The following is a 24,573-nucleotide window of genomic DNA, read 5'->3' on the forward strand; positions in this document are numbered from 1 at the left end:
TCTCTTCTCTGTGCATTTGCTGCGCTGCTAGCTGCCTCTCGTCTGGGCTGGAGCTCCATCTGAGGAGGCTCCCAAAGCGGTCGTTTTTGCTCGTCTCCAAAGAGTCCCAAGTACATTTAGGACACTTGATTGTTGCCTCCAGCACCAGGGCACTTTCAACAACAATAGCAAGGGCTAGATTTCCCCAGACCCCTCCGCGGTCAGGAGGGGAACGTGGCCTTTCAGAGGCCTCGCGGGCCCTCCCTTCTGGCCCCAGGGTGGGAGGACCGATGGGCGCTCTTTCCAGGGGGGGCTATGACACACCGTGGGGCCCTCTGCCCTAGTACTCGCGGGCTCAGACCCTGCTCAGGGCTTGTCTCTCCGCGAGGCTTGTCCGCTGGGCCTCTGGGCCTGTCCATCGCACCCTGGAGCTGGCTCTTTCCTGCCCCTTCGCGCGCGGATAGAAGCGCCTCGACCAGGGCGTTGAGACTGGAAGTTCACCCCGCGGCGAGGCCGTCGTCCGCGAAACCCGAGAGCCTTTTCCAGCTCGGTAGGATCAACTTCTCGGCCCTTCTGAACTTGCTCTGCGCTGAGCTGGGCTCGGGGGTTCCTGCGGCCCGCTTCCAGGAGCGAGACCTGGGAAGGGCTGTGGGAAATCAGAAAGGCCAGAAGCGTCGGATTTTAAGTTCCTTAGAAATCTCTGGCGCCCGCACTGTCCTGAAAAAAAAATTTTTTTTTTTTTAAGGGTGGAGGGAGGATCAGCGGGGCGGGGAGAGCCGGGCTCCCGAGTTGATCAGATTTGAAGGGAATTTTGGAAAAGCTCTTTCTCCGCTGTCCAAGTTCCCGGCCGCCCTCGCCCAGCCCCTCTCCGTGGGTTCTCCTGAGCAAGCGCCCCGAACGCGCGCGGCCCGGCCCAGCGTCCGCGCCGGAGGGAAGGCGAGCCCTTGCTGCCTGCGGCCCAGCGGGACCCGCCCGCGGGCAGCGCGGTGAGCCGGCCGCCCCACCGGCGGCCTCCTGCGCGAGAGGCCTGCGTCTCCTTCTCCACCAGGTAGAGCTGGAAGGAAGAAGTGATCTGTAGATTCTGAATTACAAGAATCCGGATAGTGACCGGGCTTTTTGTTGTTTCTTTCGTTTTGCGTTAACCAGGGATGTTTAGAAATCGTTCAACAAGAAAATCAGAACCTGTGCGGCGAAATCCGGGGGGAAGCGGCAGGTCTAAAAGCATCTGGGGTCAGGCGCGAGGTTGTCGCAGACATTTCGTGGCGCTCTGGATAGGTTGACATTTGATCTGAGCCCCCCAGATTCCAGATCTGTAGTTAAGATGACTCCCGGCTTGCAGCGTCTTCGACCTGGCAGATTTGGGAGGAAAAGGCACGGATTTTGGTGCTGGCAGGAGTTTGGAGGGGCACAGATCAGACCTCGACTTGGGGCCCTCTCCCTCCCCCACGGGGAACCCCCGGGGCGCCGGGAAGCCAGGGGTTAAAGTCGGTCCCGGGGCGACGCCGGGCGACCCGCGCCGCGCCCCGGCCCGAGCCTCAGTCTCTCCCCTGCGCTCATTGGCCCGCGCTCTCGGGGTTTCTCCTGTTCCCTCCTCGCCATTGGTCGGGGGCCGGCTTTTTTCCCCCTCAGTCTTTCTCTTCCTCCCCCCTCCCTCTCCCTCGGCCCACGGACAGGAGCGCACCGCCTGCCCCCAGCTCTCAGGAAGGGAGGAATTTAGAAAAAAAAAAAAAAAAGTTTCCCAGAAGTTTGGATCAGAGGAAGGACGGGAAGACCAAGAGAGGAAGAGGGAGAGGGAGGAGAGAAAGGGAGAGGGAGGAGAGAGAGGATAAAAAAAAGATGAAGCCCGGCGTGCACAGCCTGTGAGCGCCTGCCCCGGCGGGCGGGAAGCGGGACGCGGGCGCTCATGCAGCGGGCGGGCGGCGCGCCGGGCGCTCGTTCGTAGCCGCAGGGCCAGCGAGGGGCGCCGGTCCGCACCCGCGGCGGAGGGCGGGGGAAGCGCAGGGGGAGGGTGCGGAGGACCCGCGGAGCCGCCGCCTCTCCCGGGCCCGGCCGGGCGGGCGCTCGGAGCGTGAGGGCGCGGGCCGCTCCCTCGGTCGCGGGGGCGAGCGGGGGCCGGGGCGCGGGCGGCTAAGATGAGTGAAAGGAGAAGATCTGCAGTCGCCCTGAGCTCGCGAGCACATGCCTTCTCCGTTGAAGCCCTGATCGGCTCAAATAAAAAGCGGAAACTGCGAGACTGGGAGGAGAAGGGGCTGGACCTGTCCATGGAGGCGCTGAGCCCCGCGGGCCCACTCGGAGACGCGGAGGACGCGGCCGCGCACGGCCTGGAGCCTCACCCGGGTGAGTGCGTAGGGCCAGACCGCGGGAGGCGGGGGCCGGCCGGCGGGCAGAGCGGCGAGGAGGCAGGCCCGGGCCGCCGGCGCCCTGCCCTGCTCCAACGCGGGCTGCTCTTTCTTTGCGCAAATGCCTCGAGCCACCTCCAAATTCGCCGGAACCAATTTGGGGGAACTGGCCTGAGCCGTGCATTTTCGTCGCCAACCTCCAGCAAGGAGGCCTTCTCGCTCGCATCTCCTCTGGGAGCAAAGCGCGGCGCTCCGAGCGCCCCGCAGCCGAGGGGCTGCAAGGCCCCGGGGTCGGTTGGGAGGGGTGAGGACTGCAGGCGACGGCCGCGGCGGAGAGGGGCTGGGACTCGCGTCCGAGAGCTCGCGGGGACCGGCGCGCGGTTCTCGGACGGATCCGACACCCCAGTTTACGGAAATACCAAGTTTATCCCATCTAGGTTTCAACATCTGCCCTGGCTCTCTCCCCTCCCCCCAACTATTCTGGGACTCAAGTTGTTGAATTTCCCCTCCTCGGCGACGAGGGAGTATAATTGGATTTCTACCTCGTTTATGGAAAGAGGAATGTACGCTAGACCTCTTCCCCTGCGGCCCGGGTCAGTCTTCACCTCTGTGTATTTGCGGGGAGCAGTGCCATTAATTTGTGTCTCGGATCCGTGCATATTATATGAACACAACACGTAAAACACAGGGCGGATGTCGATGTCTGCGATTTTAACAGAATCCTGGGGCGCGGGGAGGGGGGGGGGGCAACAACTTAACGTTCTGTATTAAGTGCCAAGATTTCAACTTTGCAAAACAGCCCCAGGGAACAGCTGTTGTCGGAAGAATCTTAGGCGGGCGCGCGCGCACACGCACGCACGACTTTCACGGCGTCGGAAACTTTCCAGGCCGGGCTTCTGAAACTATTCTGGGGGTGCTCCCTCTGACCGCTGGGGAGTAAGCCTGGGTCAGCGCGCAGGCCCTCACAGGACGGGGGAGGCCCTGGGCCCGGGAGCTGGGTGGCTGGAAAGCTGGCCGACCCGAGGAGGGACAGCTGTCGCTTACATTTTCTCTTTCGGCAGTGACGGTTCAATTTCCATGCTCCCGAGGCTAATAATAACGCGATTAGCGGGTGACCTGCAGAGACAGAGTTTTATGAATTCTCCGTGTTCTTGTGGGCTGTTATGGTATTTGGGTTTAGTGCTGGGGAATTATTTTTATTAGTCGATGAAAAGAAAATTAAAAGGAGATTTATTTCGCCCGCTGAAGCCTTCCCCCCGTCTTTGGACGCGGGTGCTTGTCCACGCGGACCCCTGTGTGGGCCGTTCGGAAAGGAACGCGTGGCTAATGTGTTTCCTGTCTCTGGCCAGAACCTGTTTCCTCACCGCGTTTATTTGTTGTCAGAATCTCACTTGCGCCTTCGCCCAAGTCTGCTGGAAGTTCTTTCAGGCCTCATGACAACTCACGGTCTGGGACGTTAGTTTATTTTACTTTCCCGATGGTGGGAAAGGTAGAAGTTATTTAACCTCGCGTGTCAGACGCCCAGTCCCTGGGTACTTTTCTCTAGGGCATGAGGCCAGGTTACCCGGAACTGGCCTAGGGTCGCCTGTTCAAAAGGACCAACACGCGGGGCATCATCTGAGACTCGGCTCGAAGTTTTCTTTCCCCCGTTCTTGGCCATAAGCGAGGAGAGAAAAGTGAGGGCTTGAAAAGAGAGCGGCCTGGGGACATTAAGGCGAGGACCTGGCGGCCCGCACGCTGTTCCCTGCTCCCGAGGAGTGGGGGGTGGAGGTGAGGACCCAGCAGAGGGCTTAATATAAGAGTGCAGTGCGGCAGTTCCTGTTTCCTTGATCGCTTTTTTAAAAAAGGAAAAGATAAGGCGTTTGGATTAGAGAAAACGAAATGCGTCTCGGGGCAAAGGTCCGGGAGGAGGAAGAAGCCGGCAGCTAAGAGCGCTCGCGCGCCTTCTGCGGAGCCGGGCTCCGGGTCGGGCCTGGCCGCGCTGTGGGCCGAGATCTCCCGAGATCTCCCAGTTGGAGTCCCACGGTGGTTCTTAGGAGCCGGACGTAGGACGCGAAAAGACTTTTCAGAGAAAGGTCGCAGTGGCATGGAGACTCCGCAGTAGCGGGGAGCAGAGGAGGCGGAGCTGTGCGCTGGGGAAGAACCCCGAAGGCAGGGCCAGGGCGTAGGGTCCCCTGTTGGCCTCTTTTTTTTTTTTTGTATGTAATACAGCGCCCTTACACACACAGGGCCACACTTAAAGGTGTGTATGGTGGAGGAGGCGGGAGACGGGCTGGAGGCTCCAAGGTGCCCAGGGCCATGTCTCCGCCCGCTGGGCCTCACAGTTCTGTTTTAACTCTCCTCTCCCTTTCCGAGCGAGGGGGGCTGGACCTGCAGGGTGGTTTGCCCGCCCTGGGCCGATAAGAAGTCAGAAACAAAACAAAAACAAAACGACAAAAAACACACACGCGCACACACAAAACTGTCACGGCGCTGGGGAAGGATTGAACGCGCGCGTGCACACACACACACACACACACACACGCAGGACACTGCCTAGAGCGACTGTTACTTGTCATTCTTCCAATCCCCTCTCCCGGACTGGTGTCGTGCTTTTCTGCCCTCCCTGTTTGTACGAGGCTCAGAATCCCGGGACCCTCAGACAACCCAAGAGTTAGATTTACTCTTTCGCACTTATTCAAAGACGTGGCCTTTTGCTTGACTTCGCAGCCCGTTTTTCTTTCCGCGTCCGGATAGAGCTGGCTTTAGTTGGCGCCGAGCGCCCGCGGCCTGGGGCGCCGACCTGCGGCAGCGGGGGACCAGCCCGGCCTGCGCGGTGTAGGCACTCACACACCAGAGGACGCACAGTATGTATTTCAAAAATTTCCACCGAACCTGGTGGTCCTGAAATCCCCCCCGAGGCCCTCAGGGCTTGCGAGGTGCCCTCATTCTTACACCCGGGCCAGCATTCCACGTCCTTTGGAGAAGCCGCCGGGACTCGGCCGCCGCGGGCCGGGGAGCGTCTCGAAACCCGTCCCGGAGAGCCCGGCTCTCGGGCTGCTCGCCCCTGCCTCACCCCCAGCAGCAACGGAGGAAATTTTCGCCGGCGACAGCTGCTCCGGCTGCGGCGGCCTTGAAAGTGTATTTCAGGCACGCGGCGGCGCCCTCGTCGCTCGCACCGCAACCCCCGGCCTCGCCCGGCTCCCCAGCTTGGGTTCAGGCCTTTCCCGCTCAAATCCACAGCAGAGTGCGGCCGAAGCCGCGTCTCCCGCGGAGAAAAGTAATTCAAACCTTCGGCGGGGGGATTTCCCCCATCCAGGGCCCGTAGGCGTGAGCCTCGCAGCCGCCGCGCACGCGGGTGGGCACCCAAGGCGGCGCACCCGGGACCACTCCGCTCGCACGCGCGCGCACGGCCGGCGCTCGCGACCTCCTGTGAAATGACAGAGAAGCCCTCGCGGTGCCCCAGGGCACCGTCTTTGGAATTACCGAGTTCGACTGGTCGCGAGAATTAATGTGCCAGTTTATAGCTCGTTTGCTCAGCGTAGAGCTCCAAGATTTTAATCCCAACACCATTCCCGACCCCCATAGGGAAACACAGGGTCAAAACGGAGGCAGGGACTCTTCACTGACGTCGAAGTAACCGAGAAAAAGGGACGAGTTTGAAGCCTGCGGGGAGAGCGTGCTCTTGCGGGGCTGGCACCAGCCAGGGCGCGGGGCAGGGCTGGGCCCGCAGGGCAGCGCTGTGCGGCGCGCGGGGCCGGACGCCCAAAGGCCGGCCTGGGAGAGAGTCCTGGGTGAGGAATTCTGGTTCCCTGGTGGTGCGCGCGCCCGTGCAGGCCTCGAGGGTGCCGGGCCTGCGGCCCGCGGACCAGCCAAGGGCAGGGCCTACTGAACGCGCCCAAGGCTCCCTCCTGCTTGGTCCAAACGGTCTGAGGCGGTGGCTGCCCTTTTGGTAAGTGACCTTGTGTGAAGGGGAGCGCGTGCGTGCGGGGGTGGGATAGGGTGGCGAGTAGGCAAGATCTAAATTCGTCGTTGGCTGGTGAGGATGGAGGTTAGCTTGGGGGACGACTGCCAAACGCCTTTTACGCGCGCTGGTGGGACGGTGGCTACATCAGACGCCCTCTGGATGCGCGCGGCCGGGAGCGCGCGCCGCGGTGGCCTCTGGGCAGTAGGGAGAGTTATGGAGACGTTCTGTGTTACCCCGTGGCCCTGGCGCGGTGACACAGTAGAAGTCACTAAGAAGAAGGTGATTCTAACCCGCTATCCCGTAGATGGAGCACACCGCTCGAGCAGCTGGGGAGCACAGGGCATGGGGAGAACCCTGCTGCCCGGGTGCGCGGACTTCGGCTTGTGTTGGAAGGAAGGTGGAGGGCGCTGTGGTTCGCACCCTCGCTGGCTCCCCCGCCCCAACCTCCCCCAGAGGGTTTCAGAAACCCCGATGGCTGTAGCAGGTATGCGGGTAACAACGGAGCGTAGGGGAGACTGTCTACGCGGGTCTGGGCAGCCTCTGGCCCGGCTCCGCCACCCACCTCTGCCCCTCCGACGCGGGTCCGAAGAACACAAGCCTAGACAGAGACGCTCACAGCCTGGCGGCGCCGCGGTTCTCAGTCCGCGTCCTCCACGCCCTACCCAACGCTATTTCTTATTACACACATTTTTGGGGGGGATTCAGAGCTGGCTACTTTGGGTTTCCAGATTTTATAGGTAAAACTTCCAGAAGGAAAAGTTTAGGAGATGACGCCCATGCAGGGCGAAGGGAGGATTTAGTTTCTTACAGTTAGGACCGAAATTATATTGACGCCTGTCCGCTGCCGTTTTCCTGTCACCCCCAAATTTCAGCCACTTCAAATGGTGTCGTAAACATCGTTTAATTATTAAAGGAAATTGGTTTTAAATCTCTTTACTACACTTGGCACTTAATGAGCACGTGAAAAAGGGTACGAGATGCCTAACCCAGGAGCCAAAACTAAAATTATGGGGTGCTGGTGGTTCGTACTCCCCATTTGGCAGTATGATTTCCTTTGCATGTGTGGACAAGAGTTTAATGCAAACAAGTCCCTCAGCATTAATCCTTCGTATTGGGGCACAAGGAGAGAGGGGCGAGTACGTTTTGGTTCCAAGGACCGAAACATTTTGTTCATCCAAGCCTCTCCAAGGGCATCGCTAGTATTAAAGGGAAATATTCCAGGTCTGTCACAATCGTCCCCTCTATTGCCAACAACATAACATTAACAAGATGAGAACCCTCTTTTGAGATCCTGATTATGAACTGTAGTAGAAGTTCATTTCTCATATCGCGGGAGAAAAATGATTACAGTGCTTCTTAAATCTGTAAGTTCCTTTTTGAGGCGACTGGAGAGAGAGAGAGAGAGAGAGAGAGAGAGAGAGAGAGAGAGAGAGAGAGAGAAAAGAAAGAAAGAAAGAAAGAAAGAAAGAAAGAAAGAAAGAAAGAAAGAAAGAAAGGAAGAAAGGAAGGAAGGAAGGAAGAAAGGAAGAAAGGAAGAAAGGAAGAAAGGCTGAGGCTGAACTATGCACATTCCACCAGGAGTGAGAGCAGACTGACATTCCACTCTGCTTTCTGGAAACGCAGAAACCCGCCCCATGATTGTCCTGGGGCGTAGCTGCCTATCACTTTGGTACTCCCCAAAGACACGGTCATTCAGTAGGAGAGAATATACTTAAGTGATTTTCTAGTTTTGACCTTAGGGGATACTTTTCCACAGGGAAAAGGAGGGAACCGGTGAAATGTGGAATCTTTCCCTCTTCCTTCTCTCCTCCATGTGGTTTATTTTTGCTTTGCTTTTTCTGGTTTCTAGTGAGCTCTGCATTTTATAGGTGCATGACTGACATACTCGGGGGGTCTGCGCGGGGAAAGGCAATTAGCAAATTTATAAATTAGGGTCTGTTTACACTTCTCTGGGCAAGGATAATCATTGGTTAATTTAAGTGAGGCCCTTGCTCTAAGTGTCAGGGTGGAAAATGAGGCTCAGTGGGGAGGACCGGAGGTGAGATGGGAAGAGGTGGGGGATTCGAGCAACTGGTGGTGACAAATCGGCATTGATTCAGTGCCATTAACGGCTCCACTTTGAGGCTGGACATTGTGCTGACTACAAATTGATGATGAGCTTTTGATACCAGAAGCGAACATAGGCCTTTTTTATTCGTATTGCGCAGCGTCTAGCTTTGCCTTTAATCCATAAGTGTATAAAATATATTAAAAAGTATATATGCAAGTATTGGTGTTCATACCCAAATTTATGTATGAGCATCAGGTTCTGAATGGGACACAGATAATATTTAAGAGAAAAGAAACTGCCTTTATTTTGTGAAGCCAGTTTAACAAGTTGGGAACACCTAAAATCCGGGGAGCCAGTTTTGTCATCTCTAGACATCCTTTGATAATTCAAGAGAATCCCAGATTTGAAACTTCTAGTTATGATGATTTGGACCAAAGTTTAAGAGAAGACACCAGAAAGTGAGACTGTTACAGATGCAATTTAAAAGAACAGGAAGGGTGGACATTTTTTTTTTAAACTAAAATTATCATTTAATTTTGTGAATAATACCAACTTCATTTTGGAGGGGCAGAATGTATCCAGTATTCTGAAGAGTGGTGTCCTGTTCTTCCATGTTAACGGAATCACTGAGAGAAATCTGGATAATAACAATGGTTAATAGAAATAATAAGAGAAGAAACATTGTGATTTGGGGAAAATAATTTAAGAACATAGGAAATATATGCAAAAAAAATTTCTCCCTATTCGCCCTCATATTTTCTGCAATACGGTTGCTGAGGCTCAAATTGCCACACACTTTGGAGGATTAAACAAACAAACAGACTCCTAATTCTGGATTGCATACGTAATCGCTTAATATAGACTTTCAAAAACCAAAATGCTACCAGAACAGTAGAGTTCCCCTGGAAGGGATCGCTAGAGGTCATTGTCATCGACCTAGCCCCGCAGCCTTGGCGTTTTAGCGCCTAAATCTCAACAGACTGAATCGAAATTCTTACTGCCAACCCCCGCTGCCTTCTCTTTATTGTCGCACGGCCCCGAGCGTATTGTCCAAGCCCCGGAGCGGGGCTCTGAAAGCAGTTAGCTCCCCTTTTCTTACCCCTCCCCCCGACTTCCCCCCACCCCGACATCCTGTTCCCTTCCCCCAACCTCCTACGCACACGGTGAAAACGCCCATTCTTTTGCACTCTTAAAAAAAAATTTCAGATGACGTTTCGCCGAGGAAGAAAGCGGGTTTGCATGTCTTCCCGAGAAGCCGTCCTGGGGAGAGCTGGCCGCTCCGCGGGGCTTCACAAGTCAGCGACCTGGGCCCGGCCGCCCGTCCTCCGCCTTAGCCGGGCCTGGCGGGTCTGGCGCCGGCGCGCGCGGGAGCGGCGGCCGGGCCTCGGTGCGCGCGGCCTGTGTCCTGCTCCCGCTAGGGCGGGTCCCGGGGGGTCTTGGCGGCTGCCGGGCCTTAGAAACCCTGAGGGACGGTGGGTGCCCTTCTCGGCCCCCATTCCATCCTGGAGAGGTGCGGGGACTCTGGGATAATCGAACAGGCCTTGGTGAAAGGGCCTCTTTCCACCCAAAAAACCAGGGGAGGGGGGACTCCCAAGCAAACCCCAAACCGAACGGAACCCAAGGATCTTACACCTCGCGCCCCGAGGGGAGTTTGAGCTTTTGCTTTCATCAGGCTGAATTTTCGAGGAATCAGACTGACTTCAAACATTAGCAATTAGGAACGAAGAATCCCTCGGCCCGAAGAACTTTTAATCCTTAACCAGTTCCAAATGGGTAATTCTAGGGTCAGTAAATATCATAGACGGCACGTGAAAAAAGAAAGTCGCGCTGTAGGTTCCAGACACGGGATGCCAGGGCACTTAGGACCCGGAACGGCAGGGGTGCCCTTGCCCAGAACCCGGCTCTGCCCCCAATGCCACCAATGCCACCAATGCCACCGGGACCAAGGGACAGCAAACTGTTGTCCTCCATGCCCTTCTCGGAGATTAAAGACGAGGAAGTAATTCATTTCTTTGAAAAAATAAATAACAAAGAAAAGAAAAGAAACCACCCAGCTGTCCCATAGTGACTGGCTCCCATGTAGGGCTCAGCGTCAGCAGAGGGGAGCCCTGCCTGGAGGCGACCCCGCTTCACAGTGTCAATCACCCTAGGCCCCAGGGTGCAGAATTGTAACCTAGGGGTGAGGTGACTTGGGTGGTTCGGGGCTTCCGTTCTTGCTTATGAAAAATAAATAATTGATTTTCACAGTGGGGAGGAGCAAGCGTTTCTGCCAATAAGTGATTGTGAACACAGCAGTGCTCTCCCTGGGTTTGACGAGGCTCCCTTAATTCAGAAGCCTAATCGTTTACTTATTTTTATTTCTATTTTTTTGCAACAAAGCTTGGGGATACACACACACACACATCTACATACACACTATACACATATGTTATAAGCCTATGCACTATTTAGTTTAAAAAGTTCAGTTAGAAAAAGTAATCGTATAAGCCAGCTTGCAGAGAAATAATACTGAATTGTAAAACATTTCAGAAACCTCATTTGCTCGTGTGGATATGTGAGTCTTCACTATGCGACAGAGTTTTCGGCATAGGTCTTCGTATTCTAGATTACATCCATGTACTATGGTAGGAAGAGGTCGAGACTAGCCTAAATTAGACCTAGTTCCAGTGCTAGCTTTGCCATTACTGTTCCAACCAGGAACACTTGTTTTAAAGGCAGACGTGTAAATGTTGAAAAAAATGTTTGAAAGCTGTTTCGTAGCCACTGATGGGGCCCTCAGTCCTTAGGCTGCAGAATGAGGGAGAGAGGCTCAAATGACACCTGAGGCCCTTTAGCTGTAAGGGTCTGTGATCCTGTGAACTTTTTAAAAAATATTGCTGTTTTCTCCTAACGCATTTTGGCCATCACTTGACTCATGCTTTGCTTTGTTGGAACGTGGGAAGCTTTACTGCAGTTGTAGAAAGTAACTGTATAGCAACACAAAGCCAAAAAAAAAAAAAGTTTTTTTTTTTTTTTTACAGCCAGAATTAAGAGCTTTCATAAAGCTCTTGAAAAGTTTTTAGATTAATATCACATGTTCAGAAGTCCTGGATCAGTGATTTCTAGTCCTTTGTGTTTGACGTAACCTATCGTTGCTTGTGTGGACGCCCAGGACCCTCCTGCCAAAAGAATTCTATGGTATTCATGAATTTAAAGGAAATTTAGGTTAATTTTATGCTTTGAACGTTTTTTGTGCCATTCCCTGAAGTAGCTGGAAAAACTCTATGGATCTGAAAAATGAAGACTGAGAAAAGCAACTTCATCACTGGTAAACTGAATTGGCGGACTAGGCTCCCCCCCCCCCAAAAAAAAAAATCAGTTGCCCCTCATTACTATTTGAGCCTAATGGAAAGCACTAGTAAGTATTTTCCATGTCTAGTCTGCTAAGCCGAGATCTTGATCTGGCAGAGACTGGGGAATGCTAAAAGGATGACTTAGTAACAGGCAAAACGCTTGTCAACAAGATAGATCAGAAGACAGCTTAGCATTCAAGACCTCTATTCATAGCTGCTGAACTTGAAGGCAGGGTCAGACAAAAAACTGTGCCCAGCACACACCTAGGAGGGTTTCTCATGTTTCTAGCTTGTGGGACTTTATTTCCTTCCAGATTTCTACAGCTGGGTTTCAAACCCCAGTGACAGCTCTCCCCCCCCCTCGGTGGGCGCCCCCCGTTCTCTGCAGTTCCGGCCCCTTGACTTCTGCCATCGTGGAGCTTGTGGACTTACTCTCTCGCCACTACCCCAGAAACTGCTATGGGGCAGGGACCTTATTTTCATTGCTCTTATATCTCTGGCACGAGGCAAGCAGTAAAGAATAACAGCGTAATAATGATAACACACATGAACGAGGACAGGCTGACGGCCGGGGAAGAAGACACTGAAGTCCTTTCGGGGAAAGAACACCAGGTCCGGCCACGGTGTCCCGACTCACATCTGGCGGCACAGTTCTGCACCCTGCTCTTCCTTCCAGAAAACAGAAGCTGGATTTGATCATTTACTATGACTTTTTATGTATAAAACTAGTTACACCCCAGGTTTTGTTTATAGTGATTGCTGGCAGCAGAGGGTGAAGGTACGTTCCCAGGGGAAAAGAGACAGACAAAGTGTCCCTCTCAAGCCTCCCACGGCCCCGTCCTCAGCGCCCCTGCCTGACTGGAGGAATGAGCTGCTTTGCCCTGGTTGGAATTCAGGTCTCAGTCTTCAGAACAGACTCTCCGCCCCACATTTTATCTTCCAGACGGATGTTTCCATACTTCTCCAATCTTACAAGCACCGTCTTATCTCAGAGTGCCCACTCAATGCTAACCAATAAGATGTCTCGTGGATTGAGGGCGCACCCTGCACTAGGCGCTGTGCCGATGGTTTGATTCACATTCTCGTTGCATCTACCCAATGGTCCTCAAGAGGAAGCAACTGTTCCCCCATTTTACAGATGAAGAAATTGAGGCTCAAACAGATTGACTAACTTGCGTGCAGACACGCAGCGCCAGTCCACTTGAAGCGGCCTGGCCGGAATTTAAACCCAGCTCCCTGTGGCTTCAGAATCGCCATCCCTAACCACTAGATGACATCGCCTCCCCCTGCGGATGACTCTCCAGGGCTCTAAAGAGAGAGCTCTGAACTTTTGTAGGTGGGAATTTATGCTTGCTATCTCCCCCAAACAGAAACTGTTAAATCGCAGATGAGAGTGAGCTCGGTTACAGTTTCTGGGTCTCTTATCTTCCTTTCCTGGAATTATTCGTCACCTCCAATCTTAAGGTGCCTTCTCCATACCTGCGAGGAGGAGCCTGCGCATGACGCGACACAGGGCGGAGTTTCTAAGCCCTGGTCCCCTGAGCGGCCTGCGCATGTGCAGGCTTCCCAGCGTTTCAGTGTCTGAAATGCGGGGGCTGCACCTTGAACTCGGATCTAAAACCTCCTCATCCTAAGTCCCCTTGTGCGGTGAAATTCAGGGGGAACTTTAACGGGTCTGTTCTGCCCATCCCCTTCTCCATTCATAACGGGATGGATGGGATCTTATCGGTAATTGATTCAAAATGGAACAGCTTAGAAACGTATCAGTTGCAGTGACGAGCAATTCGTGCATTTCTAAGTACTGTCGATTTTTTTTCCCTTCCAAACTCAGCAATCACAGCTGAAATCCCTTTGCCATGGATTGAATTTACAAAGGAAGAGATTCTGATTTGCACAGTGGCTTCTTTTTAATGCCCGGGGCTTAGAAAACTGCCTTGAGCACCCACAGCAAGTACACTCGCTCTCAGAGTCGTGCCTTTGACTTTAACCTCTGAGTGACTGCTCGGATTCATTTATTTTGTAACAGCTCTATTTAGAGCAGCACTGTTTGGTATGGGGTCGGCGATGTGCAGACATCTCTTATCCCGTTAAACGCTTACGTCCCGTGCTGCTTGGCTCTTCTGATTCTCATGAACGGGTTTGCCCCTGGCAGTGAGTTTTAGGGAACTTAAGGATGGTTTTCGGGGGCTTGGGTCCACCTGTTCACTGTCTTTCCATCCCTTTTCCTCCCACTCCAAGTAACCTTCCTCTCTTAGGAAGTCTGGTGTCTCTAACAGGGATTTGGAGGAAAACTACCCCCCTCCCCGATTTTGGTGGGTGGACTTTAGCATTAACGTGTTTCTTGGCTGTCGAACTGTAAGGTCTATCGTAGGCCTGTCTGTTGTGCTAATGACAGAAAAGTGCCTTTTAGAAGCTATAAAGGGAAAGATGTGCAGTCTCTGCCTGTTTTTAAGCTTCCATTTCTCCTCCTACTGCCCGCCCCGCTCTGTGCAGGCAACGACTGATGGGGTTTGATACGCTCTGTAGCAACGTGAGCATGTGAATGAATCTCTGGGCCCATGTCCTTTCCCGAGGAACCTGTGTGGACTCAAACTCTCGAAAGATAGAGTCTGGCAGACGATGAGGCGAATGCTGCTGTGTTAGGTGATGGACTGGATCTGGCCCAGGAGATCTGTTCAATTAGAAAGGTAGATTCTGCAAGAAATGAAACCAGCCGGGCCTGGGCCATTTTGTTTTTCCTCCAGTGTTCAGAGAGAACTCGTTGCAGGACCAACATCCACCCTGGGAACGTGAGATTCCATCTGGTGCGATGCTGCTTGATCCAGATTTCACTGTGACGTCGCGGAGATTTCAGACGGCTCTGTGAGATTCTGACTGGGTGGTAGGGACTGCGGGAGGCGGTTCCTACAGGACACTGTCACTGCCGGAGGGGTGCGCAAATAGTACACCAAGCCCTGGTCTGTGTGTGTGTGTGTGTGTGTGTGTGTGTGTGTGTGTGTGGTGGGGGAGGGGCCCGAGGCGCCTTATGAAGAGCTGGGTGTAACGGTTCCCCAGCCTGCGTGGGTGAATTGGTTCCGGATGTTAACATTTTTTTCCTTGGGGCTTGACTACATTCTTCGTTTTCTTTGCTTGTCTGTTTTCCTGCTCGGATTGTTAGGCCTCCACAGCTGTATGGCTCATTGCTGGTGAGTGCTGAGAACGAGACCGGGCTTTGTTGCGAGGGCACTTTTGGGGCATGGGTATAGGTAGACTTTTGAGAGATTTTTACCCTGCAACTTTCCCGAATTTTGAGGCCTTTTTTGTCCACCATCTTTTTTCCCCTAATCTTAAAACATTTTTATTTATATGCATTATCTACCTTCCTATAGTATACAACAACCCACATTTTTTTCCTGAGACCCTTGTGACTTCTTTTCAATTCTCCTAAGTCTAGTAGGGGTGCCGGCCTATTTCGTAATCAAGTGAGGGAAAAAAACATGAAAGATCAAGAAGTTTTGGTCCATCGTCTCGTTAGCCAAGTACCAACTCTACTGCGAGGGATGGCCTCTGCTAGGGGATGAGTGTGACATGTTATAGAAAGCAGATGGCCTTTCCCGTCCTAGAAGCAGAAGAAACTAGCTAGTGTGAGAAACTCGAGACGACAGCAGGGAAGGGGCTGGGTCTGGGTCAGGGAGATCAGCCCAGGCACACGGTTCTGGCTGTGTGACCTTGGGCAAGGGACTTAGCCCCGAGCCTCAGTTGTGCACACGTCAAGCGAGGGCAGTGGTACCTGCTGCAGGGCTGTTGTGAGATGCGGTGAGTCACAAACGCAGAGTCAGGTGCATTGATGCTCAATATCATCTCCCACCTTCCTTGTTCGTAATTACGCGTTTGGTAAATTGAGAAAACTCAGAAACTCTTCAGTGGTCTTTGTGAGTGTCAGACACAGGATCGTCCCAAACTACCTTTCTTAGCTTGTCTCCACTGCTGTCCTTCATAGGGGCTCAATTTTTATATGTGTAATTGACGTATACATTGTATAAGTTTAGGGTGTACAATGTACCGATTAGATACATTTAGATATTGCAACATGATTACCACTTTTTGTGGTAAGAACATTTAAAATCTAGTCAGTTGGCTACTTTAAAGTACATAATGCAATGTGGTTGACTACCCTCGCTCACGATGCTGTGTGTTGGATCTCCAGAACTCAGTCAGCATCAAACTGCAGGTTCGTGCCCTTTGATGAACATCTCCCCGATCCCCTGTGTGACACCCAGCCACTGGCAACCACAGTTTTCTTCTGTCTCTATGAGTTTGGCTTTTTTAGATTCTACGTATCAGTGATTGCGTGAAGTATCTGTCTTTCTCCGTCTGACTTATTTCACTTAGTGTAATCCCCTCAAGGTCCATCCATGCTATCGCAAACGGTGGGATTTCCTTCTTTCTTGTGGCTGAATAATTTTCCATTGTGTGTATATATACCACATCTTTATCCATCCATCCGTTGATGGACATGTAGGTCATTTCCGTACCTTGGTTACCGGGAATAGTGCTGCAGTAAACGTGGAGGTGGGGTATCTTTTTGTGATCTCGTTTTCATTTCTTGGGACACTCATTCCTGTTTCTCCCTCTGTCTGAAACACTTTCCTCCTTCTCCTCCTTTAAAATACCTTCCGAGGAAATTTTACCCTTGTTTTCGAGACTCACCTTAAGTGCATAATATCACAGAAACGTTCCAAGAGGAAAAAGGGTGATTTGAAATGAATGTTAATTGACTTTATATACAGATTCAAACACGTGGTGACTTGAAGAAGAAAATCACACGTGGCCATGCAGAGCTCACGGACGATCTGGGTGCTGCCAAATGGAAGAAAGCTCTCGGGTTCCACCAATGTTATCCTCACTTGGAGCCTGCTGGAGGAGCTTCTTTTAGGGGTCCATAATTCCCTCTCAGAATGGTGCCAGTTTGTTCTGTGATTTTATAGTCACAAGGGAGTCTCAGCTAGGTAGACTATAACTGCCAAAGCTGTAGGCTAGATGGCAAACGTACAGGGGTCCCTCCCTGGGCACCATCGTCAGAAAGCTCCTCTTGAAGGAGGGCTTCTCCAAGCGATCTGATTAGACCATTTCTGAGCAAGGTTCCTGCTCTGCCTTTGGCTTCATAGAACCTCCTGTTACTAGCGGGCCAGTAATGTAACTTTAGTCCTTTCTTTCCTGGCCGGGATACATACCTGTCATCTTCTTATTGTCCTGTGAGATTGACATTAACCTTTATACTCTTGGATGATTGATGCCTGTGGCCAAGAAGACAGGGACTTCGGCTGACTCCATTCTGTGGCCATGTTTCTGCATGCACACGTGCATACACACTCACACACACATGGTGCTTCCGAATGATCTTTTCTACATTTTAAAATTGGTCACAGAAGAAGGGATCGAGTAGAAGCCTATAAAATACTTTGTCCCTTTCCTATGACATCTGAGACACTTGCCTTGAATGATCACTTTCTGGAGGGCACATTTGTTTTATGAGCCGAGCAGGCCGGAAAACCCCGGAGAGCACTGTGTCTTCCTCGTCCTAGAATCCCCGTTAGCTCTCTGCCAGCGTCTGTGAGGCTGACTCGGTCGTTGTCAGAAGTCAGCGATGGGTTTTGTAGCCACTGCGGCCACTCTGCAGATGATTTGGCTTCAAGATGGTCCTGGAGGCCCAGCGCGAGGTGTCTGCCAGTTGCCTCTAGGTGTGATCTTGGACGTGTCAAGTGATATCTTTATACTCTCAAGTCTCTATCGCTAATGGAGATGACCAGTGGATTTTAGTAAGAAGAGAAGGATAGCAAATTGTACTGCTAAAAAGGCTTTTTTTTTTTTTTTTTTTTTTTTTGTAGCTAGAGAGTGCCGAATGCGCCCGCTCTGCGTGGAGCCCGCCGCACGGCTCTCTTGGCGGGGCGTCAGCTCAGAACCACGGCGAGGGCGTGGGAGCAACTCTGCTCTCGTCTTCCCCTGCTTGTCTCAGGTCTTACGTTCGTGGCAGCCTCTGTTTTCCGCCCAGCGAGAAAGAAAAAGACATAGAATAAAAGGCAATCTGCACGCCCCCCGCGTTAAACAGCAGTGCACAAATATCTCTAAACGAAAGACAGAGCGCAGAGCGGAGTCGGGGGCGGCTGCGGCGGAAGGACAGGCCTTCCTGCTGCGCCTCCCCACGAGCAGTGGGGGTCACGCGGGCGGACTGACAGGAGGTCCCAGCTCAGGGCCCAGTCCTGTGACCGGGGTGGGCGTCGGGGTGGGGGTGGGGAGGACGGGGCGAAGCAAGTTGTCAGGAGAATGCAGGAGAAAAGCCCCTGAAACACGAGGCAATTTTCGAGCAAGATGGAGCAGTGGGGAACGGGAGGCATTCGGAACCAGCACAGTCATGAGAAGACTCAGGGACAGAGACGTACGAAGTGCCAGGTCCTTCTGGGTGCCTGTCAGACTGCACTGAAGTCCGTAGCACTGTCCTGGGTCTGCACTGAGTCTGATCGTCCAGAACGGCCTTATGTCACCATGTCCTTTCGTCCTCTGTCACGTGACCCGTCTTACTGCTGTGTATCGCTGGAACTTGCGTTAGAGGGGAAGGCTCTCCCTTGTCTTGGTTCGGGCTCTCGGCTTCCATGCCCACGGTGGTGGCTGATGGCTGGGACCCACCCGGTGTCATTATGGGTTCCGAAGCACTGGTGGCTTCCTAGCCATTGTTAAATCTTTAGCACAGCAGAGTGGAGACGAAGTTACACAGGGGCCGACAGACCCAGGGTGAGTTGCTGTCTTGAGCTCCAAGTTGTGGGAAAAGGGAACCTTGCGCTGCATATGTAAACACTCAAGATGACTCTGAGTCCGTCTTTCTCTAGTTGGATATCTTCGAGCCTGAACCATGAGGATACTTTAAATGAGTGTGTGGGCCCCTAAGTCTTACTACCCATTGGACTCTAGGAATTACTGACCGTCCTTGCGTCTTTGGGAGTCTGACATTCCAACAGTGCTTGCTCTGAAGGGAATGTGACCCAGGAACTCAGACCTAGGAAGAGTGCGCATGACAACTCACCAAGATCTAGCTGTAGGCCACGAAGGATCCTAATTGCCCGCCTCTGAAGGACAGCTTCAGACGCTGAGTCTATATACTGCCCATAAGAGGTTTCAGAGTTTATCGTTTCTTGGGTGATATCTCTATCCTTAACTAAATGATAAGCTTCTCTTAACTTATCTATGGTTCCAGAAGGTCACCACCTAGTGGTTCCTACAACACTCACACAGATCGAGCTCTCTTCTGTTTCACAAGAAGATGGATGTGGGCCTTGTTCAGTGAAGGAGAGGATAGGGTGACCTTGAGCTGCAGGTGCCGGGAGCTGCACGAGGTACTCTGGTAATGCCAGATTTTTTATGTGCTAAATTTGCTAAAATTAAGTCCTATCTTCCTGCAACAGAGTCTGTATGTTTTTAGGGGGCCTGAAAATAGACCCCCTTTGTATGCTCGGTGACTTGGATTTCGCCTCCTGCATTGCCAGGCTCACCGACTCAATGTAGTACTAACTGAAAACGAAAGCGTCTAGTTCCGGGGAATTTCTTAAAGAAAATTTCAAAATAATTTACAAAGGTCAACTTCTAAAACACTGCTTAAGTTACGGCTGGGAAAAGGGCCCCGACTCCAGATGCAAGTACAACATCGAATGCGAAGGCTCCTACGAGGGGGAAAAGGTCAGGGAGCGGCGGGTATCAGGCGGCTGGCAATCCAGGTGCATTGCCCGCCCTCATTCGTCCATGTACATGGGGGGCAATGCGGCCTGCCAACCAGCTGTCTTTCAGAGCTAGAGGAAGATGGGCCCCGCACGGCAGAGACGGGCCCTAGCTGCTATTACCGTTCTCCTTCGGACGGTTCAAAAACATCGTGTTAGCGACATCCCTCGACACGGAAGTACCACGGCTGCTGAGGAGACGACCCGCCGTGCACTTTTAACGCCACCAGTATGTGCGCTCCACTCGTCCTCCTCTGTTTCCCCTTTTCTGCAGGAGCATTGTAAAGCGAACCTCAGACTTTACGTCATTTTACCACTCAGTACTCAGGGTCCTTCTCTGACCTAAATTCAATGCCGTCATCATACGAAACATGATTCGTACTAATTTTTCGATGTCATCTTAAGCCATACTCAAGTTTCCTTGATTTTTTCAGAAACCGGTAAGTGCTCAGTGCCACCAGCATTTCTCTTCGGATTTGCACACCCGGTTCTTTTAAGGACGCCTTACGCCAAACTAGGTTCAGTACTAGGCTGATGCCCAATGCACCCGAAGCACATGTGACCAGGATAGATTCTGGGTCCCTAACCTGGAGGAGGTCTGGACCGGGAGAGGGAGGGGAAGCCTGTGTTTTAGAAAAGTCCTCCGATGATGTTGATGGGCCACCAGGCTTGCAAACCATGGCTGAATGCCACCATCTTTTCCTTAGGAGGCAAGGGACTAGTTTGTGTGATTGGCATATGAAGAGAGTGCCCAGGAACCTGTATTTTTCAAACAATTGTATCGGTTCTACCAGCACCCAAATAAATGTTACAAATGAGGACATTCATTTTTGTACAAAGGTCAGAAAATTACTTTTTGCTTTAATAGGAATGACTTGTGGCTGTCGAAGTAACAAAGTAACGTGGGACGATAAGTAATATCTGATTACAGCCTCCCTAGGCAAATGAGGCTCAGGATGTTTTTCTGGTTGTGGCAGATACAACTTGTTATTTTATAGAGGTCATGGAAAACGAAACTCCTTCGGGGTTTTCACACTGGCAACAGAATACCATTCTGGAAGTGAATTAAATTAGAATGAAATTTAATTTTATGCAGGTTAACTCAGGGGGCTCTGCTTACTGTTTGTAACTTGGAATGATATTTAGACTCGAATGAAACAGAAGTTCAAAAATGAGACATGTAGTGAGCTTTTTTCTTTGGTCTACGTGGCTTTAAAAATCTGCTTTGTCTGTTTTATCCTCTGCTTGTCCCTTTCCTTCCTCGATCGATGGATACGATCCACTGAACTGGCGGATGGGCCGCTGTTTTGATGAAATACAGCTTACGTTTCTCAGGCACGCTACGAACATAAAACCCGAGCTCGAAGTTGGTGCACATATTATTTGAAGTTATCTTGACTGAGATATTGCCTACTAATGCTGCTACTTACAGGCCATTCGATTTTTTTTTTTTTTTTTTTTTTACCCAGTGTTCCTACCACTGTAAAGTCGGAAATGACCACCAATTATGGGGGTCATGTTTGGTCCTTTAGTTTTGAAATTATCCAGTGAGAGGCTTGACTAAATCAAAATGACACTGAGCAAATATATTGATTAGCGTGCTGTTACAAATCACTTGCGGATTTCTTTACAAACAAATGCGTGGTTTAGCGAGCAGTCGCTAGGAGGCCGTTTACCTTGGTGTTCGGCGAGTGTGCATTTGACGGTTGCCCCGGGGTGTCCCAGAGCCGATGCTTTCATTTTTCTCCTGCGGCCCTCGGCTCGTACCGCTCACAGAACGCTGCGGTGATGGCATCGGAGGGCCGTTGGTTCCCGCATCCTTTTGACTCGCACTGGAGCTCCTACAGGCCGGGAGTCTGTCTTCTCTCTCCGTAGCTTCAGTCTGTCTACCCACCGCCCCTGGTTTCCGGTAAGTGCTCGATAAAGGTGTGTGGCAACTAATAGGCTAATCATAGCTTCGGGTTTTGTTCGTGCTGGGCCGTCGGACCGACTGTGTCGATGGAACCAACTGACTGGACAACTCAGGTAAATTGCCGAAAAGCTCGCCTGTGTGATACTGGAATTTTATATGTTTATAGCGGTTTACTTTCTCGAAGCTCTGTCTGTCTCAGGGCGGAATACCGTGCCGATAATCTCATTTGATTCTTTCACAATCACACGAAACGGAGCCACTAGTCATCTTGGTTTAGAAGCGGGAAGACAAATCGCCTGAGATCACGGCCAGGTGGAGCAGAGCTCTGGGGCAGACTCGCTGTTCCCATGAAGGCCACCCGGCACCCCCAGCTCCAGAACGCCCACTGCCCTGCCCCCGGGCAATGGGAAGGGGGCTCAGAGAGTGTGCCGGAGCAGGCCGGGCGCCGGTTCACACTGCCAGGGCCTCTGCCTGAGCCCTGGGTTTTCCTCGCGTTCTCCAGGGGTCTGCCTGGCGGAGGGCGGGGCCTGAAGGCTGGTGACAGGGACAGTTTCTATTCGAGGAGCCGGAATATCCACCTGTGCGTTTCCTCAGCTCTGCCCAGTAGGCCCCGGAGCACTGCTCTTCCCCACCTGTCAAACACCTGCTGAATGCCTGCAACCATGAGGTGCCTCCTTCTGGGGCTGGGCCTCTGGTTACCTACCGCCACACCTGTAAATCGCTGTCTGCTTGGCACGCGTGTTCCTACATTTCCCTGAAAGACTGACTCAGAGCCTAAAGTCACAACGCTGGGTCCCGTGCTTTGTTTCCCCTTGAAGTACCAGGTCCGCCCCTGGGTCTTAGACGATCGTGTTGAATCGCGAGTCTCCATTCTCCAACAGGCTTTGACAGTTGATACTTATTCTCTTCTCTTACTTCTAAATTTTAAAAAAAACTTGTAATTTCTTCACATACTACACATACAGCACACACACACACACACACACACACACACACACACACACCCCCACACACACATAATCACTGAAAAGCATAAATTGAAAAGTAGTCTCCCATCCCTAGTCTTCCCGGTTATCGGCCCGGGATCGAGCTGTTACCGGTTTGTTTTGTGTCCTCCCGGACACACGTAGTGTGCACATGCGTCATTATATGAACGATTATGCACGTATACGAGTGGTTATATGCTCGTATACGAATGGCAAAATTAAAACAAATTGTGGCATCGCACACACAGTGCTTTGGACTTTATGAGTTCAGTTTCGAACTGTTATACTGGAGATTGTTAAATAAACATACTTGCAGGTCCCCACTTCCTGCTGTTTTAAAAGCACGAAATATTCCACGGTGTGGATTTATCATACTTTTTATTGAACCTATTTTAATGGACCTTTAGGTTGTTTTCAATCATTTGTTTCTATAAATAAAGCTATGTGACTACTTTTAGACACGCTTGTGGTAACATTTGTAAAATAAATTCTAGAAATAGAGGCGTGTAGTTGAAGTTACGCCATCTAAAATTTTTGATGGATGTTCTAAATTTCTCTCCGAAAAAGGCTGTTCGGTTTACACTTCCACCCGCAGGGGTGACAACCCATTTCCCCACCCGCCTGCCAACGATATATGAGAAGTCGTTTCCATCTTTGCTAACTAATATCCTTGTCTTTGAAAAATGTGTGCAAATTGATCTCGTCATAAATTCCATCCAGCCTACCTCGACTTCCCTGTTTTCTCCAGGTACAGAGCTTAAGTTTATAGGTCTGGGGGGGGGGCGATTCTTTCTTCCCTTGAAGCGGGCATAGGGTTTTGTTTAATCTCTCAGGCTTCCCTGCTCCTCCATTTATTACCAATCATTACTTTAACTTATTCTTTTAGGATCCCGGGGTGCAAGTCATCGGTGCCGGAGGCTTTCAAGGTGTTGAGTAAATAAGATACAGCGGCGAACATTTCTTGTTAGTGAGGAAGAGAATAAAAGGCATGTCACTCAGGGTTTCTGGGCGCGACTTCGGTTCAATTATCTTCAGATGTTTAAAGTCAAGGCTGTTTCCAGACCATTTCAAAGAACAGCAGGGCAACCTGCTGAGAACCGTGTGAAATGAACACCCTGTTACAACTAATTAGTGTTACTGTTTTCCTTGCAGTTGGGGGCGAGAGGAAATATATGAAGGGTGTTTATCCCTTCCTGTAGTAGGAAAGAACCGGAGCCCCTGAGAAAGCCTGGAGGGGACCTAGAGTCCGATTCCGACGTGGTTAGTCCCGTCTTTCTCCGAAGAAGGGCCGGGGGCAGTTCTGATCCACGTCACTTGCTTGCGCCCGGCGCCCAGGCCTTCTTTGATCCAGGCACAAGTTCTTCGGCTTGTTTTTATAAGAGGCCTAAGACAAATAGTCCATGCAATTAAATTCAGCAACTATTGATCGAACACTTACAATGCACAGACGAGTGAGAAATGTTCTCTGCCCTCAGGACTTTAAAATCTAGGCACAAAGGACAAAGGAGTCAGTGAGTGTTTAGAGTCCCGGCACGATTTCCGGGAGGTTAGTGGCCATGAGCTTAGACCGGGTTTGAACTGTTACTGTGTCCCTCACAGGCTCTGGAAACTCGGGCAGCTTGCTTATCTTCTCTTGAGTTCAGTTTCCTCCTCCGTAAAGTTTTGTTACAAGGACCTGAAGTCCCCCCATAGCTCGCGGTTAATATTATCAGATGCTTTGTCATTGGGGCTATGCCTTAGGAAGATTCATGTGACAGCAGTAAATAAGACGACAAAGTGTGGACTGGAGAAGGAGGGGAACGAGGAGGTCAGAGTTTAGTCGGGATGGGTTAGGCCCCATGGCGGCGACAAGCCAGCCCTGGGCAATGCTCCTTGGCCCTAGCGAAACTGCAGCCTCATCCTGACCACTGCTCTACAACACAGCAGCACCCCACCCCCCGGTGACAGCGGCGGGGGGTGGGGCTCGTGCTTTTATCATAGCAGTAGTTCATCCACTCATTCAGAGAGCCGCAACCTGGGCGACAGGTGCTGGGGGCGCAAAGGTGCGTGAACACGGCCCCTGTTCTCGAGAAGACAGACAGTGAACAGACGAGTGCGACACGGGACGAGCGCGTGCGGAGTGCAGAGCAAGGACGCCCCCCGACCCGGCCTGGGCTGGCGGGGCGCCAGGAAGTCACTCTGAGTCCCCCGATGCCCACCAGGCCTCCTGGAAGCAGCGCTCGGGGGAAGGAAGACCTCGCATGAGTGCCCAGTCCCTGTGGGGTCGCCCCTCTCCCGCTGCCCC

At 51.9% G+C, this 24,573-nt stretch overlaps 1 protein-coding gene across 1 annotated transcript in view; it reads left to right on the plus strand.

Moving 5' to 3' along the window:
• Positions 1–2,111: 2,111 nt before the first annotated feature.
• TBX15 (T-box transcription factor 15) overlaps positions 2,112–24,573 on the plus strand; it is an 89,388-nt gene continuing 66,926 nt past the window's right edge. The window contains exon 1 of the mRNA XM_016160900.2: positions 2,112–2,316. Coding sequence (XP_016016386.1) covers positions 2,112–2,316 — 205 coding nt within the window. The remainder of the gene's footprint in view (positions 2,317–24,573) is intronic.

Source organism: Rousettus aegyptiacus, unplaced genomic scaffold, assembly GCF_014176215.1.
Source record: "Rousettus aegyptiacus isolate mRouAeg1 unplaced genomic scaffold, mRouAeg1.p scaffold_m13_p_17, whole genome shotgun sequence".
In the NCBI taxonomy this organism is placed as follows: Eukaryota; Metazoa; Chordata; class Mammalia; order Chiroptera; family Pteropodidae; genus Rousettus; species Rousettus aegyptiacus.